The 18,179-nt window shown below is 42.8% G+C and overlaps 1 protein-coding gene across 1 annotated transcript in view; it reads right to left on the bottom strand.

Annotated features, from left to right (window-relative positions):
- Positions 1–3,660: 3,660 nt before the first annotated feature.
- The window catches only part of FH (fumarate hydratase), a 31,482-nt gene continuing 16,963 nt past the window's right edge, over positions 3,661–18,179 (bottom strand). Inside the window, exons 6-10 of the mRNA XM_039222967.1 lie at positions 16,269–16,434; positions 10,804–11,007; positions 9,184–9,311; positions 6,908–7,061; positions 3,661–4,023 (exon numbers count right to left, since the gene is read on the bottom strand). Of these exons, the coding sequence (XP_039078898.1) occupies positions 3,881–4,023; positions 6,908–7,061; positions 9,184–9,311; positions 10,804–11,007; positions 16,269–16,434 (795 nt within the window). The 3' untranslated portion in view covers positions 3,661–3,880. The remainder of the gene's footprint in view (positions 4,024–6,907; positions 7,062–9,183; positions 9,312–10,803; positions 11,008–16,268; positions 16,435–18,179) is intronic.

Genomic DNA, 18,179 nt, shown 5'->3' with positions numbered 1-18,179 from the left:
TTTAAGGATAAGGTGATGGGCGTACAGATCTCAAGTTGTGGCCAGAAAGCTCCTTAGGAGGCAGCAGAGGTGGAACTGAACTCCACCGGACCCACCTGCTTTCTCCTCCTCTTCCTCCAAGTATCTAGAGTACGGGCCACTCCAATTAGCCTCCATGCCCACATCTATTTCCTTCAGTGCTTACCTCTCATTTTCCTTCTGTTTCTTCCCTGGCCATTCTCCATACAGCATCACATTTCACGTCTGCCTACACATCTGATGTGATAAATAGTCCTGAGTTACTGATGAAAACATGCAGCTCTCGTGAAGTGTGAATTTCTGTCTCATCAGACTGAGGCAAAATGAACACGCTTGACCACAGATTCTTTTTTTACTTTTTACAAATCCTTCCTCTTTTTTTTTAAGTTTATTTATTTTGAGAGAGAGCGAGAGCAAGCAGGCAAGGGGCAGAGAGGGGGAGAGAGATAATCCCAAGCAGACTCTGCGCCGTCAGTGCACAGTGGGAACTGGAAATCATGACCTGAGCCAAAGTCAGATGTTCAGCTGACTGAGCCACCCAGGCGCCCCTTGACCACAGATTCTTAAAGAGGAGGCTCATCCGTTAGAGTGCAATGTTTGGCATTAGGAAACCTTCCATTCTCTCCCACCCTTCCATACCAGGGACTTCTCATTTCAGAGGCTTCCGGATGGAGACGTTTGGAATCCACCACTGAGCTCTTTGGGTGCCCATCTTAGCAAACTGAACTGTAGCTGGGGACCCGTCGTCAGTCTTTGGGAGAAAACCCTGAAGTTCAGGGTGCAGTGTCAGCAGAGGTCTCCAGGATGATAAGATACCAACAGGTGGCCTCAGCTGTTGGCCTTGACACAGTGTTGCATGACCTCAATGCTCTGCCTCTTGACATCACAAATGGCCAAGAATCAGCAGCTTCTTTCTCCTCACCTGAACTGCAGGTAGAGGCAGCATGAGATCAGTCGCTCAAAAGCCAGTTACTGAATGCAAACTTAATAAACTTGCTTTAAAAAACCCTCTTTTTATGACGCTGTATGCAATTAAGAGCTTTTCTTCCAAAGTTTAAAAAAATTATCACAGCATAATTGACATGCAATAGCCTTTTGGTTTCATGTGTATGTAATGATTAGATGTTTTCACACATTGCAAAATGCTCCACACGAGTCTAGTTATCATCTGTCACCATACAAAGCTATTAAAATACTGACTATATTCCCTATGCTGCATACTGCATTCTCATAACTTATCTCTAACGGGAAGTTTGTACCTCTTAATCCCCACCACCAAATTCATTCTAGGTTGCCAGTTGTAAACTTGTGTCTTTCAAAACATGTATTAGATTTGTGTCCTTCAGATTCCTTGCTGCTGTAGTTATAAATCAAAAGCACAAATGAAGAAATGAAAGAGGCCTAATACAGCCATAGTCAAGAACATGGTCTTTAAAATGTTTGCATATGAAATATTTTCCTAAAGCTTTGTGAATACATATTCTTCTGTCAACGAAATTAAAGAGTTTATTAAATGAGCAAATGTGGCCTGTGACTGAATTTCCCTGATGCTTCTGTGGGTCGAGTTGGTAGTAGTTCCAAGCAGATCATGAATCCCATGACTTTCTTCCCCGGAAATTAGTTTCTCAAGAAAGCCCTTTGTCGTTTTACAGGCTTCTTCACAATCACATGTGCACAACCCACGGATTGTTTGTGTGTCCATTTTAAACACACTTACCTGCCACGTTTGCCAGTCCTTGCCCCTCGTCAGGTTTATGCAGCACAAATCTTCGTGCTGGGAATGGCTCACTGCAAGCATGAGCACCTTCCTGCTCATGCTCACATTGAAGACATTTTAGACACCTCATGGTTTCAGTTCGCCAAGTCACTGAAACCCCAGCACACTGTACATACACAAGTAGCGAAGCCTAACTGAGTGAGCACCCCCATAGAGAACGTGTTTGAGTTCTTCAGTCTCAGCATTACTGACATCTTGGCCTGGAATATACTTCGTGGTAGGGCCCGCCCTGTGCATTTATAGGATGTTCAGCATCTCTGGCCTCCACCCACTAGGGGCCAGCAGCACCCCTGCTTGTCACCAGAACCAAAAAGGTCTCTGGATATTGCCCAATGTCAGTATCTGGACAAAATTGCTCCAGTGTAAAAACACTGAAGTCGACTTTCAGAACTACCGTTCACCAGGGAACTCTGAAAGCCTTCCTTAGGGTTACATCATAAAGCAGATGGCAGTCACCTCCCAAGGTCCAGCAGACAGCTGTGCGTGGACGGAGGCCGGGAACTCTGCTGTGGTCCTCGTTACGAAACTGGTTATGTCTCCAGTTGAGCCGTCAAATGACTGACTGGACGGAGGACGCCTGCTAAGCCACAATGTCCAACATCACAAAGCTCCACAACTACAGATCAGTCAGTCACCCGTTGGGTTGTTGGCTTTCAGGCACTGCTAGGCAATTTATTTTTTCTAGTAAAAACCTTTTTCAAAAATAGACAAGAATGGGTGCTTTGCTTTAAAGCAAACGGCACAAGCACTGCACCATCACCCTGTGAAGAACACTGGCAGAAACAGGCACTGGTGGGCTGAAAAGTAGACCCTGTAGGTTCCACGGTTACATGAAGACAGGTTTGAAACCATTTTTATAGTAAAAAAAAAAAAAAAGTGTCCACTCAAGCTGGAGATCAATTAAAAGAATATAATCTCACCTTTCAACCTTTCATCACAATGTTGCTATAACTTTTAGTTATAGTTTTACATGCTATATACATCTAAATACCACAGGGAGTGGGTGTTGATGGCCAGTTTTCCAGGAATAAATACCAGGGTTAAGTGAAAAGCATACTTGATAGAGGGGATGCTGTACAGACGAGATACTTTAGCCAGTGGGGCTGTGCTCCATGATCCTGTTATTTATCAGGAGAGGAAGTGCAACAAAGAACAAAACTGGTCAACTCCCTCCACAATGGAGGCTGATTGTGCTACGTAGCACCTTTCGCTTCAGGCTCAGAAGCTGAACCTGCATCAATCTGGCCTGCATCTCCCTAGAACTGAGCCCTGGTCCTTTCTAACCCACATCCTAGAATTCCTTACCCACAGTCTAGAGCCTTTCTGTGATAATTCAACTAAGGCCAGGAGGGAGGGAGGGAGGGTGTGTGTGTGTGTGTGTGTGTGTGTGTGTGTGTGTGTAACCAGCACATAAAATACACGTGCCCAGTTTCTTAACCTGCCCTACTTCCTAACAGATACATGTATGCACATGAGCATCCGTACACACAGACACTGACACCCCACACAGAAGGCCCGGAACTCAGTTCTTATGCTCCCAAGTCACAGGAAAACAAAAGATGTCTAAGTACATGTATGCACATGAGCATCCGTACACACAGACACTGACACCCCACACAGAAGGCCCGGAACTCAGTTCTTATGCTCCCAAGTCACAGGAAAACAAAAGATGTCTAAGTGTGTGATTTAGGAATAAGATAACAAGTACTTTTTTGCTGCAGGGGAATTGTAAACAGCACCAGCTAAAAAAATTAAAAGTCTTTAAAAACTGATGGCTGTTTTACAAAATACATGAAGCAGTAAACACACATTCAGAAAATGAGACTCAACTATAATACAATCAGCTAACATAAAAGAGAAATGAGTGTTTAATTGCATACAATTTATTTCATTTTACACTTTTCAAATCCACTTTGGACCCAGAACACCCCGGGGTTTTACACACTGACCCAAGTGCTCTGCTAGACGCAGTCAAGTTCAGGAGCAGCTTCCTTTCACATTCATCCATTTTTGTTTAAGAAATATAAGGAGTCTTTTTCATTATTTTTTATTTTGTAGAACATTTTTATTATAAAATCATTTAAATTACTTTGGACCCAGCATGTCCTTAGGTTTTACCCACTCATCAAACTGCTCTGCGGTGAGATAGCCAAGCTCAATGGCCGTTGCCTTTAAGGTTGATCCATTCTTGTGCGCAGTCTTCGCAATCTTTGCCGCCTTGTCATACCCTGAAGAGAAAGAAACAGGCAATGCAGGAGTCAGTAGTGAAATCTGGTTTTCTAAAGCAGAAGATAATCACTATTTACTTAATACTGAGGCTACTGATCTCTAAATAACATTTTTCATCTTAAAAATATTTAAGAGTGATCATCTTCGGAGTTATTTTTGATATAGAATAAAACCTTTACTTTTCTTAAGTAATACAGACTTCAGTATACCTCACTTTGGACAAGAGATTTGTTACTAACTGCAGTTGGCAATGTCAATAGCCTTTGGGGTCCCCTGAGTATCTCTCTGGCTGAATGCTAGTGTATAAAATTTTTATCTTTTATTTTTTTAAAGTTTATTTATTATGAGAGAGAGAGAGAGCGCGCGCGTGTGTGTGAGTGGGGGAGGGGCAGAAATAGAGAATCCCAAGCAGGCTCTGCACTGCCAGCATGGAGCCTGACATGGGGCTCAAACCCACAAACCTGAGCTGAGATTGAGAGTTGGACACTTAACCGACTGAGGCACCCGTTACTGTACACATAATGTGCAATAATTTTTAAATGATCAAAACATTATTATCACCAAAGAATAACTCAGGCATTTCTCAGGGGGGGAAGAAAAAGAAAATAATACAGCACCAAGACAGGAAAATATACATCTGAGTAGTAGAAATATGTGCTGCTTCTAACATGATGAACCAGAAGTGATGTCTGTACCACAGCATAAGCAGCTAACTGCCTGCGCCCCAGCACACAGCACCCTGCGCGGGAGCTGCAGGGACTGGCTCGGCGGGAGGCGGAGCGGGGGGGGGGGGGGGGGGGGGGGGGGGGGGGGGGGGGGGGGGGGGGGGGGGGGGGGGGGGGGGCGAGCACATGGGGAGGGACGCACTTGCCAGCTGCTTCCAGCAGCCCCTGTCTCCGTGCATCTCTACAGGCAACGGCTGGTACTCTGACCTCTTCCCAGATGTCACAAGGACGCAGTGGGAAGTTTCAGCCCAGATGGAGTCATGTACTAAGACCCAGGCGCACTGTCTACTTCAGTATTTGCTTCTGGGATTAACAAAAGAGCAGGGCAGCTCTCCAAGTTGTCTGGGCTCAACACAATTTTAAAAAGGTCAGAAAGAAAAAGCAAGAAAGATCAGAAAAGAAGAAAAATGAAACCAATGAAGGAAGAAAAACCCCTAAATACCCCCAGATCAGAGGACTATGGTCAAAGGGACAAAGCCTCCCGAGGCACAATTATTAAGCAGGTATGTAACCAGTAACCATCTATGGAACGAATTAGGGGCCATTTTATGACTCAGCTGAATTTATAAACACTAAATGTACTAAACAGAGCACTTACGGATCAGAGGAACATTGAGGAAGAATGATTATCAAATGTTCAAGGTCGGTACTGGGAACTGTACATTTATTTTCATGACGTTCGAGCCTAAGCCTTACGCTAACCATTTAGTTCTTCCCTTCAAGTCCTACAACGCCGTTCCCCCCACACCCCACCCCCCCACGCCTGCTGCATAACGAGCATGGAGCCCAGGACGTGCAGCTGCAAGGCTCATGCCGCACCAGCAGGTGAGGTTTATCCCCGCCTGGCCCTCACCTCACAGAACATGGATTCCCAGAAAGACGAATCAATCATCCGGCTTGAAGAGCACCTCTAGATTCTGTGTTTTTGGCCACAAGTTCAGAAGTACAGATGTGAGGGAACATTTCTTACATAAGCCTCTGGATCCCCTGTGTAGCTCCCTGGGTGAATGCTAAGTACAATGATTTTTAAAAAAAATTTTTTTTTTTTAAATTTATTATGAGAGAGAGAGGGTCCCAAGCAGGCCCCATGCTCAGCACAGAGCCGAATGTGGGGCTTGATCCCACGACCCTGGGATCATGACCTGGGCCGATATCAAGAGCTGGACACTTAACTGAGCCAGCCAGGCGTCCCATGTACAGTAACTTTTAAAGGATCAAAATATTACCAATCTCAACACTACACCAAAGAACAGGATACATCACACTGGCTCAGAGCTCTCTGAAGCAGTCAAATGAGCTCTCGCTTTATAAAATTGACAGTATACATGGACGCTGATGTGAAGCCAATGGTAGAAAATCTGCCTTGGAAGTCCAGCATCATGGAAGAATATTTTAAAGAGCAACATATCGTGCCAAATGACTACATCATAACTTGTTTTAAAACAGAGTCAGAGAGTATGTTAACAACCTCAGCTCAGCAGTAAGAAGGTGGGAAAAGGCTCTTAAGACCCTGCAACGTAACCAATGAATGTGTCAAAACCTACAGGTCAGAACAGTATCTTTGGTGAGGATCACTAAGGTCAGTCTGCAATTCAAGTCGGTATGTTTGAATTTACGTAATAAAATAACTAGAATTCTGGAAAAGGCTTGTTAATAGAAGAGTCACGGTTTTAGATAATATATTTGTATCTTCCCCTCTTTCCCTGAAAGCAATGAATATTTAATCCTTTTTCTTCTGTTCTTATTGGTAGCTTTCCACTTCTGAACTGAATAAAACAAGAAAATCAAAGTGTAGTCGAGCCTCTAGAGAAGGCAGAAAAATGAATTCACCCCACAGTGCTCATCCGCCAGTGCCACCTAGTGACATTACCATGAGGGGACCTTCCTCAGGCACATCTGAGAAAGCATCTCAACTCCATTAAGATTCATGGAAGTTTGAACTTCTGAGTTTACCACACTTCAAATGAAAGGAAGCATAACAGACAGCACACTGACAGTAAACAGTGTCTTTCAATGCAATTTCAAATATTTTATGAGATTTTACTGAAACAATGCCCAAAAGGAATTTGCTGTCCACCCTGATCCAATAATCTCATAAAAAATACTTTAGCGTTTAAATTTTGTACTCAAAATGGCATTCGTATCCCTTAAACCTTACCTATATGAGGATTAAGAGCTGTCACCAACATTAAGGATTCGTTCATCAGCTTGTTGATCCTCTCTGTGTTGGCCTGGATTCCCACGATGCAGTTTTCTGTGAAGGAAACGCAGGCGTCCCCCAGCAGCCTGGCTGAGTGCAACACATTTTTAATCTATGAGGGGAGGCGATGAAGGGGAATGGAGGGGGGGAGAGAGAGAGACTTATTAATCTTTTTTTGTTCAGCAGCATATAGTATTTCGTGGTTCATAAATGAATATATAATTTGATAAACACACAGCACTCCTACATCTCGTAAAGCACTACATCCACGGACCGCTTGAGGACACTGAAATCTACAGCCATAAATACAAATAAACTGCAACACAAGAGACCCTGAACTATGATAAAACACGGGTATGAAATGTTAGCACAGAGAAAGAAAATTTAATTCCAGTTGGTAGGAACTGGAGGGGACTCAGTTTGACGGAGGGGACTCAGACGACCAGAGATGGAAAAAGAATCTTCCGGAAGGGAAGCGAAGATGCAAATGTTAGAATGTTCAGCCTGCAGTGGGTGAGATGAGGGCTTCCCAGGTCTTAATGGCCACCACACTTTTCATGCTTAACAAAACAAATATTCCTCAGGCACTTTAAAACAAACATTCACACAACATTTTAAAACCAACATAAAATCAGTTAGTGTTTTAGTTTTAGTATGTTTTTCCTTTTTGGTAACATTTCCAATATGTATAAAGTTATATTCACATCCTACTCTTTTGGTCTAAAACCTCAGGATCTGAAAACTATACTCCCAACACTGGATTCTACTAGAAGGCACATAACTTCAAGGTTTAATTTGATACTAATGACTTTAATGTAAAGCAAATGTTGATTACCTTGATGTATTTTCTATTAAAGACAAAAAAATAGATTTTTCTTTTTTAAAATAAAGATTAGCTAGGGGCGCCTGGGTGGCTTAGTCGGTTAAGTGTCCGACTTTCGCTTAGGTCATGATCTCGCGGTTCGTGGGTTCGGGCCCCGCGTCGGGCTCTGTGCTGACTGCCAGCTCAGAGCCTGGAGCCTGTTTCAGTCTGTGACTCCCTCTCTCTCTGACCCTCCCCTGCTCACGCTGTCTCTCTCTCTCTCTCTCCTAGAAATAAAAACATTAAAAAATTTTTTTAAAAAAATAAAATAAAGATTAGCAAGACATTTGCTGCACACCTACATTTGCCAGGCCCATCATATTGTTTGGAATTCAACAGGAAAGCAAAACCTTACATGTGTGAGTTCTGCTTTGCCCTTTTATTTCTCACAAGAATGTACATGCTCTGAGGACAAAAAAAATATCGTTTTCCTTTTTATTCTATCATTAGTACTTAGTACAGTGCCTGATCTACATTTGACAAATACAGTGAATGAATATTCTTAATATTTGTCAGTTGCATGTTCTTATCAAATTAAAACCAGACTTCATACCAGACACAAACTGGAAATGAGCCCCTAATATATTTTAGATATAACAGTTTACACTAGTAAAGGACTCCACATGAAGACAGCCCTGCTATCCGAAGCTGAGGAAAATGGATGAAAGATGAAGTCAGCTTGCTCCAGCTCCATGAAGACACACATTTTTAGAACCGTTTTTAGACACAAGAATGTTTTCAAGATCTGTGGAGGAGGCATACAGATAAAGGGAAACCAGAGGGGGACAGGATGGGCATGGGATGAGGGTGTCATGGCCAACGTCAGAGGTCAGCAAGTCTATGGGCTTGTGGGGGCTCCACATGACCAGGGGAACAGTTGAAGCACAAGTTGGGGGGACGGAAGCCAGAAGTAATGAATCAGCCTGAAAGTGAATGTGGGTTATTCCTCTAAAAGACTGAACTTGAGAGAAAAAGAAAGCAGCAGTGTGAGGAGAAGGCAGGTGAGGGACAGCCTGAGACTTGACTTATTTCTAGTCACTGGCATCCTCACTGGTGAGGGATAAGGAAGAAACCCACACCCTATTTCCAGACTTTTTCTTCCTATTAAATAAGGCAAACCATCAAATTACTTGAGCTAAAAGTCACCTAATTACTTGAGGTAAAGTCACCTGAAAGTCTTCAAATTACTTGAGCTAAAAGTCCTCTAACAGGACTCCCCACACTCCCACTAGGCTTCCTTCCAGGCTTAATCGGCTAACATTAACATATGCTTGACTTCCATCATCCTAGTACCTAGTGTGAAGTCTCTAGAAATCTTTATGAAAGAAAAAACAATTTTGGTCAAAAATTAAAAATCAGATTTCAAGCGTACCATCATTGGCTTGAAGACATTCAACTCGAAATGCCCATTGCTGCCTCCAACGGTCACAGCGACGTGGTTCCCCATGACCTGGGCGGCAACCATGGTGAGCGCTTCACACTGCGTAGGGTTCACCTTGCCTTCAAGAAAGCCACAGGGAGACTCATATCAAACACGCTCGTGGCCTCCAGGATCAGCTCAGGTTAGGTCTTACGTCAAATCAGCAGGAAGAAAACGGGACTCCATTAAATAAAGTCAGACCTAGGATAAAGCCAGTCTCCAACCATCAGTGCTGACTGATGAAGCAAACCAACCAGATGAGGCGGGACAGGCTGCCACAAACTGCGAACGGTTCAACGGCTAATGCGTGAGGAGCTCGGCAAGTGCACACTGAATGCAGCCTGCTCCATCTTCTCGGCTTCCATGCACAGTAGACAGGTATGGAGCCAGGCACTGGGCGTGCACAGGGGTGAGAAAGGCGCAGCCCCTGCGCTCCAGGACCTGGAGGCCAAGGAGAGCGAACCGGCAGCGGCAAGACCTGAGGGGTAAAGGCAGAGAGGCAGGCTGCTACGGGAACGCTTAGCACCTCGCCGATGCTTGGAGACTTCTCAGAGGAAGCAGACATCAAGCCGGAATGTTCCTATTCTTCTCGAGTCCCCAGAGGCCCGGCACCTGGGAGCACCCTCTGACGAGCTCAGGTGTGAGCCTGACATCCCAGGTTCTGCTGACCAGTACAAGGCGACACACTGGGAGGTTATTTCCTTCTCTGTGGAGCTGGGTTTCTCTTTCCTAGAATCACTTGCATTTGCAGTCAACTAAACTCACATAACAGGAATTATTTTAAAAACAGATCTCTTCTCATCTTATACACATGCACAGATTTGAAAGAATCAATACTCAGGTCTTTTTTACTATTAGAAGCCACCTTGTCAGCTTTAGTCCAACCTACAGAGGCCTCAAATCTGTCACCTGGCGTACTGCTGTTTCCTTACCTGCCCATGTGACCCGCATGTATTCTCTGCCTTCACCCTCAGTCACCAGGAAGTGGTGAAGCGGCAGAGCCCTTCAGCCTGCTACTGAGACATACCACCAGTGTGACGTCAACTCATTACTGTCACTTAAGTGTCACTGTTCACCCACTACATTCGTCTAATAGGGCTGCCCACACTTCCCCTCGAGATTCAGTGAATGTCAAATGAATGTGTCAAATGCCTTGCTAGAATCCAGACATGCAAAGCCTGTGTCACTTCCCTTATCGAACAGTCCAAAACCCCAAACAGAAAATGAAATAATTGGCAACTGGAATAATTCATTTTTATTCAACCCAGGCTGACCACTTTCACAGCTGGTTTCAGAATTCTCCTGGCTTTGGACTGTGAAAGACAGAACTGTCACACATTCTCTACTGCAGGAATCCACACACATGCTACTAAAATTCTCTTTTCCTATAATGTTGGGTGATGTCCCCAATTCTGGTCAAAGGTGGCCCATAAAGACATTCCGAAATAACTGTGCCACACACGTCCCTACCTATGTTTGGAACACACTTAACACAAGCAGACACGCCCTGTTCATGAGAATGCCTGGGTCCCTGTCAGGTTCTGGCACTAATATTTAGCAGCGAGTCATTACCTGGCATGATACTGCTTCCTGGCTCATTTTCAGGCAAGATCAGCTCGCCCAGACCTGAGCGAGGACCAGAACCCAGAAAACGAATGTCGTTTGCTATCTTCATCAGACTGCAGGCAGTAGTGTTCATGGCTCCACTGAGTTCAACCAAAGCATCATGAGCAGCTAGAGCTTCAAACTTATTTGGAGCTGTGACAAAAGGCAATCCTGAAGAAAAAAATAACTGTGAGTTATCGTGTAAAATTAAATATTGTTTTCTAATTTCAGCAAGGTAAACAGAAAGTTCCAGGATATGAAAAGCAAAAACAGAATAAATATATTTACCAATGAAATAAATACGTCTCAACCATCCATTGATTCTGCCTGCTTTGAAAATGGGTATTTGGGGTGAAGATGGCAGGGCCCTAAGCTTGTGTCCTCCCTCAAACACGGCTGCATAGTTATCAAACCCTTCTGAACACCCAACACATCGATCTGAGGTCTGAGAGAATCAAAACTGCAAGTTTACAAGAAGAAAAGCAACCACCTTTTGGCAGGCAGGACGTGCACGGCAGACAGAACTGCGGGATGGCAGCAGAGAGGGGCCCTGCTTACAGAGGCCTGCGGCGGAGCGAAAAACCCAAACTCGTACAAGTCCACTGCTACGGGGGAAAGAGACAAGAAAAGAATCCTGAATGCAGCAAGGAGAAACAAGGTCCTTAACCTACAAGGGAGGACAGATCAGGTTCACAGCAGACCTGTCCACAGACACCTGACAGCCCAGAAGGGAGTGGCAGGATATATTTAACGTGCCGAATGGGAAAAATATGCAGCCAAGAATTCTTTATCCAGGAAGGCTGTCATTCAGAATAGAGGGAGAGAGAAAGAGTTTCCCAGACAAACAAAACCTCAAGGAGTTCATGACCTCTAAACTAGCCCTGCAAGAAGTTTTAAGGTGGACTCTTTGAGTGGAGAAAAAAAGACCACAAGTAACAAAGACTAAAAAGGATCAAAGAACATCACTACAAATACCAGCTCAGGTAACACAATGGCACTAAATTCATACCTTTCAATAATCGCTCTGAATATAAATAGACTAAATGCTCCGATCAAAAGACACAGGGTGTCAGAACGGAGTAAAACACCAAGATCTATCCATATGCGGCCAACGAGCCACTCACTATTGACCTAAAGACACCTGCACTGAAAGTGAGGGAATGGAGAACCATCTCTCATGTTAATGGACACCGAAACAAAGCCAGAGTAGCCATACTTGTATCAGACAAACTAGACCTAAAAACTAGATTTTAAAATGACTGTAACAAGAGATTGAAGGGCATTATATATCGTAATTAAGGGGTCTATCTATCAAGATCTAATTGCAAATATTTATGCCTCCAATTTAGAAAACCCAAATATATAAATCAATTAATAATAAACATAAAGGAACTTATTGATAACGATACAGTAACAATAAGGGACTTTAATGTCCCACTTACAGCAATGGACAGATCATCTAAGCAGTAAATTAATAAGGAAACAATGGCTTTGAATGACACACTGGACAGGTTAACCAGGAAATTAAAGAATTCATGGAAGCAAATGAAAATGAAGACTACAGCGGAAGCAAATGAAAATGAAAAGACAACAGTCTAAAACCTTTGGGATACAGCAAAGGCAATCATAAAGAAAGTATGCAATACAGGCCTACGTCAAGAAGGAAAGTCTCAAATACACCACCTTACATACAAATGGTGCCAGTAAGGAAATAGAAAATAAAGCCCGAAGTCAGCAGAAGAAAGGAAACAAATATTAGAGCAGAAATAAACAATATAGAAACACAAAAACAGAACAGATCAATGAAACTAAGATCTGGTTCTTCCAAAGAATTAATAAAACTGATAAACCTCCAGCCAGACTTATCAAAAAGAAGAGAGAAAGGACCCAAATAGATACAATTGTGAATAAAAGAGAAATCACCACGACCACCACAGAAATATAAGTTAGAGAATACTATGAAGAATTATATGCCAATCAACTGGGCAATCTGGAAGAAATGGACAAATTCCTAGAAACTTACAAGCAACTAAAACAAGAAGAAACAGAAAATTTGAATAGACCGATAGCTAGCAAAGAATCTGAATCAGTAATTTAAAATCTCCCAACAAACAAGAGTCCAGGGCCAGATGGCTTCCCAGCGGAATTCTAGCAGCATTTAAAGAAAAGTTAATACCTATTTTTCTTAAACTGTTCCAAAAACTAGAAATGGAAGGAAAATTTCCAAACTCCTTTTATGAGGCCAGTATTACCTTGATTCCAAAACCAAAGACCCCACTAAAAAGGGGAATCACAGGCCAATGGCCCTGATAAACACAGATGCAAAAATTCTCAATAAAATACTAGCATATTGAATTGAACAGTACATTAAAGGAATTATTCACATGATCAAGTGGGATTTATTCCCGGGCTGCAGGGTTGGCTCAATATTCACAAATCAATCAATGTGATTCACCATACTATGAAAAGAACCATGGAACGTTTTCAGTAGATGCAGAAAAAGCACTTGACAAAATAAAGCATATTCTTGAAAAACTCCTCAATAAAGTAGGGATAAGATGGCACATACCACAAGATCATAAGGCCATCTACAAAAGACCCACAGCTAATATCATCCTCAGTCGGGAAAGACTAACAGCCTTTCCCCTACAATCAGGAAGAAGACAAGGATGTTCACTCTCACCATTTCTATTTAACAAAGTGCTGGAAGTCTTAGTTTTAGCAATCAAACAACAAAAAGTAATAAGGGCATACAAACTGGAAAGGAAGAAGTCAAACTTTCACTATTTGCAGACATTATGAAATCAGTTGCATTTCTGGGCGGCTGGGTGGCTCAGTTAGCTAAGTGGCCGACATCAGTGCAGGTCATGATCTCACAGTTCGTGGGTTTGAGCCCCACGCTGGACTCTGTGCTGACAGCTCAGAGCCTGGAGCCTGCTTCGGATTCTGTGTCTCCCTCTCTCTCAAAAATAAACAAACATTAAAAATATTAAAAAAAGAAAAAGAAAAAGAAATCAGTTGCACTTCTATACGCCAAACATGATGCAGCAGGAAAAGACATCAAGGAATCAATACCATTTGCAATTGCGCCAAAAAACAATAAGATACCTAGGAATAAAACTAAAGAAGTAAAAGATCTATACTCCAAAAACTATGAAACACTTATGAAAGAAACTCAAGTGGACACAAAGAAATAGAAAAGTATTGGGGCGCCTGGGTGGCTTAGTCGGTTAAGCGTCCGACTTTCGCTTAGGTCACGATCTCGCGGTTCGTGGGTTCGAGCCCCGCGTCGGGCTCTGTGCTGACTGCCAGCTCAGAGCCTGGAGCCTGTTTCAGTCTGTGACTCCCTCTCTCTCTGACCCTCCCCTGCTCACACTGTCTCTCTCTCTCTCTCCTAGAAATAAATAAAAAACATTAAAAAAATAAAAAATAAAAAATAAATAAATAAATAAATAAAAATTTTAAAAAAAAAAAAGAAATAGAAAAGTATTCCCTTCTCATGGACTGGAAGAACATCACTGTTAAAATGTCTATGCTACCCAAAGCCATCTACACATGTAATACAATCCGTATCAAAAATACTAACGGCATTTTTCACAGAGGTAGAACAGACAGTCCTAAAATTTGTATGGAACCACAAAAGACCCCAAATAGTCAAAGCAATTCTGGCAAAGAAAAACAAAACTGGCAGCATCCACGATTCTGGACTTCAAGGTATATTACAAAGCTGTAGTGATCAAGACGGTACGGTATTGGCACAAAAACAGACACTCAGATCAGTGGGACAGAATAGAAAACCCAGAAATGGACTCACAACTATAGCGTCAAGTAATCTCTGACAAGGCAGGAAGCAGTCAATGGAAAAAAGACAGTCTCTTCCACAAATGGTCTTGGGAAAACTGGATGGCAATGTGCAGAAGAATGAAACCAGACCCCTTTCTCACACCACATACAATAAATTCAAAATGGATGAAAGACCTAAATGCGAGACAGGAAACCATCAAAATTCTAAAGGAGAACACACCCAGCAATCTCTCTGTCCTCTGCTGTAGCAAGTTCTTACTAGACAAGTGGCTGGAGGCAAGGGAAACAAAAGCTAACACAAGCTATTGTGACTTCATCAAGGTAAAAATCTTCTGCACAGAGAAGGACACAATCAGCAAAACTAAAAGGCAACCAACCAACGGAATGGGAGAAGATATTTGCAAATGACATATCAGATAAAGAGTAACTATCAAAATCTATAAAGAACTTACCAAACTCAACACCCAAAAAACCAAATAATCCAGTGAAGAAAGGGCAGAAGACATGAATAGACACTTCCAAAGACGACATCCAGATGGGTAACAGACACATGAAAAGATGCTCAACATCACTCATCATCAGGTAAGACAAATCCAAACCACAATGAGACACCATCTGACACCTGTTAGAATGGCTAAAATTAACTCAGGAAACAGGTGTTGGCAAGGCGAAAGGGGAAGCCTCTTGCACTGTTGGTGGGAGTGCAAACTAGTGCAGCCACTCTGAACACTATGTAGGTTCCTCAAAAAACTAAAAATAGAACTACCCTACGACCCAGCAATTGCACTGCTAGGTATTTCCACAAAGGACATAAAGTACAGATTTGAAGGGGTACATGCACCCCAATGTTAATAGCAGTATTATAAACAATAGCCAAACAATGGGGAGAGCCCAAGTATCCATTGAATGATGAAAGGATAAAGATTTGGTGTATATATACACACACATACACACACACATACACACACACACACACACCCCCCAGAATATTACACAGCCACCAAAAAAGAATGAAATCTTGCCATTTGCAACGATGTGGATGGAGCTAGAATGTATTATGCTAAGTGAAATAAGTCAATCAGAGAAAGACAAATACCATATGATTTCACTCATATGTGGAATTTAGGAAACAAAACAGATGAACATATGGGAAGGGGGGAAAAGAGAAGAGAGTCTGTTCACAGACAACAAACTGAGGCTTGATGGGGAGAGGTGGAGGGGTGGGGCTGGATGGGGGCTGGGTACGAAGGAGGGCACTTGTCATGAGCGCTGGGGGACGGATGTAAGTAATGAATCACTGAATTCTACCCCTGAAGCCAATAGTGCACTGTATGTTAACTAAAACTTAAATGAAAATTAAAAAACAGAAGAGTAAAATGGGTATTCACAACAGCTTTAAGGGGAAAATCACTGACCACCACCAGAGAGTATAGAAGCAGCGCGGACAGGTTTCCGTGGCGCACTGTATGAATCATACGTGGAAAACTTTTAAGGCAAAAGGGTTAACATTGTAACTTCTGAAATAGATGTAAAACACATGCTTGATGGAAAATATTATTTTTAACTTTAAATTCCCAAGAGTTTAAAGGAGAAACGCCTAGAAAAGGAGTCACAATATGGTCACTGACCTGTGAGTGCAGCCACTTTGGCAGCAACCTTTTCGGCGAAGCCAATTCTCGTATTTAAACCAGTGCCAACAGCCGTGCCCCCGGCCGCGAGCTCGTAGACTCTTGGCATGGCGGCGTTTATTCTCGTCATCGCATACTTCACCTGCTGAACGTAACCGCTAAATTCCTGAAAACAGAAGGATTTAAGGTGAGAAGACAGAATTTCCTAATAGCTGAAAAGCGACTCTGACTGCAGGCAACAAAAACTCTTTAAATATGTTTCAGCTACTAAGTTATGAGCTACCAAGTGGTATTTGTAGTATTTTAATTCATATAGTGAGCAAAGTGTGAGGAAGAATGCGGATTTGTAAACCTCTAAGGTGGGACAATGCCACTGAGGATAACGCGCAGCCTGTTTATAATCTCTTAATAGAAAGCAAAGAAAACAACACAGAAATTAAGGCTTAAAAAAGAACTTGAATACATTAAATTGTTGGTTTATTTGCTGCTGATTTGTTATTTTTTGGTGTATACTAGACAATTTTGAGAAAGAAAGAAAACCTATGAATCCTCTCCCATGATAAATCCAAACACAGACATTTTCTCCAAACAATTTCAGTTTAAAAACCTGACAGAGAACAGGAAGGTGCCTCACCAGATCGCAAGAAGCTTAGTGACTCACTGAACAGCACAAGAAGGTGACCGGCTGGAGGAAGACTACAGCTTCAAGATGCAATTCAGTTCTGCTCTTAACGTCACACTGGTTCTCAAAATAGGACACACTTCATAAGGTAACCACAGAATTTCTTGTGTCTGAACAAAGCCAGGCCCCTCTTAACAATTATGCACAGACAAAAGGGAGAAACCAGAACTCAACTGAGCAAGCCAGGATGTACGATTAGAGTGAAGCTGTCTTTTTTTCTGTCTAAAAACACGGAAAAACCATGAATGCCTTTGGTTAGTATCAGGCTCCCTAACTACTGGAAAAGAGAACATTGTAGACGACATAACTCCTTTCAGGCAGACCTGATCCATCGATGCACAATCACGAACATGTATACCGGCTGGATTCGCTTAACAAGTGCACTTTTACTTGGGAAAAGCCTGCATAAACTCAAAAGACAATTCCAATAAAGGCACGTGTAAATGTTCCGCTAAGAGAAACTAGAAGAGAAAACAGCTTCTGGTGTAATGGGGATGACGACCTCACCCAGGAGGCTGCATAGCCCAACCAGGCGTCAGCGAGGCGGTTTTCCAACACGCAACATAGACAAAAAGGAAAACATAAGAAGCCAGGGGGCACCCCAGCTTCAGACACTCACTGCTCCCCCGCGGAAACCATGCCTGGAGCTGAGACCCCACGATGAAAGAGCACACAGACCGAGCCTTCAGAGGCAGCTGAAGCCAGGGAGCTTGCTTCACTCCCAGCACCCATATTCCAATTAATCATTTCATTCTCCTCATTCCTTCCATAATGAGCTTAAGCTAAGCAGTCAAGCTTTTTGCAGCATTCGTCATGGCGAAACTACAAATGAGAATTTTTTCAAGGAAGCAGCACACTCTCACCTCACCTCAATTTCTGCAACACTAACACTTGGCACGTGACATATATAACCATCTTTTGATGCCGAACTTGTGTATGTCCTACCCCCCCGAACTAGGGGAGAGTTTGACTATCAAAAACTATTCTCGGTGTTCCCGTCATCTCCTTCGTGGTGCACACTGTTAGACATTCTTCAAGGCACTGATCAAGAAACATAAAAATACCTCTGGTACCCGGGGGGCAGAGAGTACTCCTCTTTCACATGTGGCCCAATACAATCTTACAGAGCCAGGTATGCCGTGTTTAATCAACTTAAAAGTGGTTTTTATAGAGCCTACGAATCTAGAGCAAGGGACAGGAGGAGCCAGGATGATGATGCTGGTGAAGGT

This window comes from Hyaena hyaena, unplaced genomic scaffold, assembly GCF_003009895.1.
Source record: "Hyaena hyaena isolate Hyena2069 unplaced genomic scaffold, ASM300989v1 scaffold_1226, whole genome shotgun sequence".
In the NCBI taxonomy this organism is placed as follows: Eukaryota; Metazoa; Chordata; class Mammalia; order Carnivora; family Hyaenidae; genus Hyaena; species Hyaena hyaena.
The sequence above is the reverse complement of the archived record's forward strand: the minus strand, read 5'-3'. Positions and strand labels throughout refer to the sequence as shown.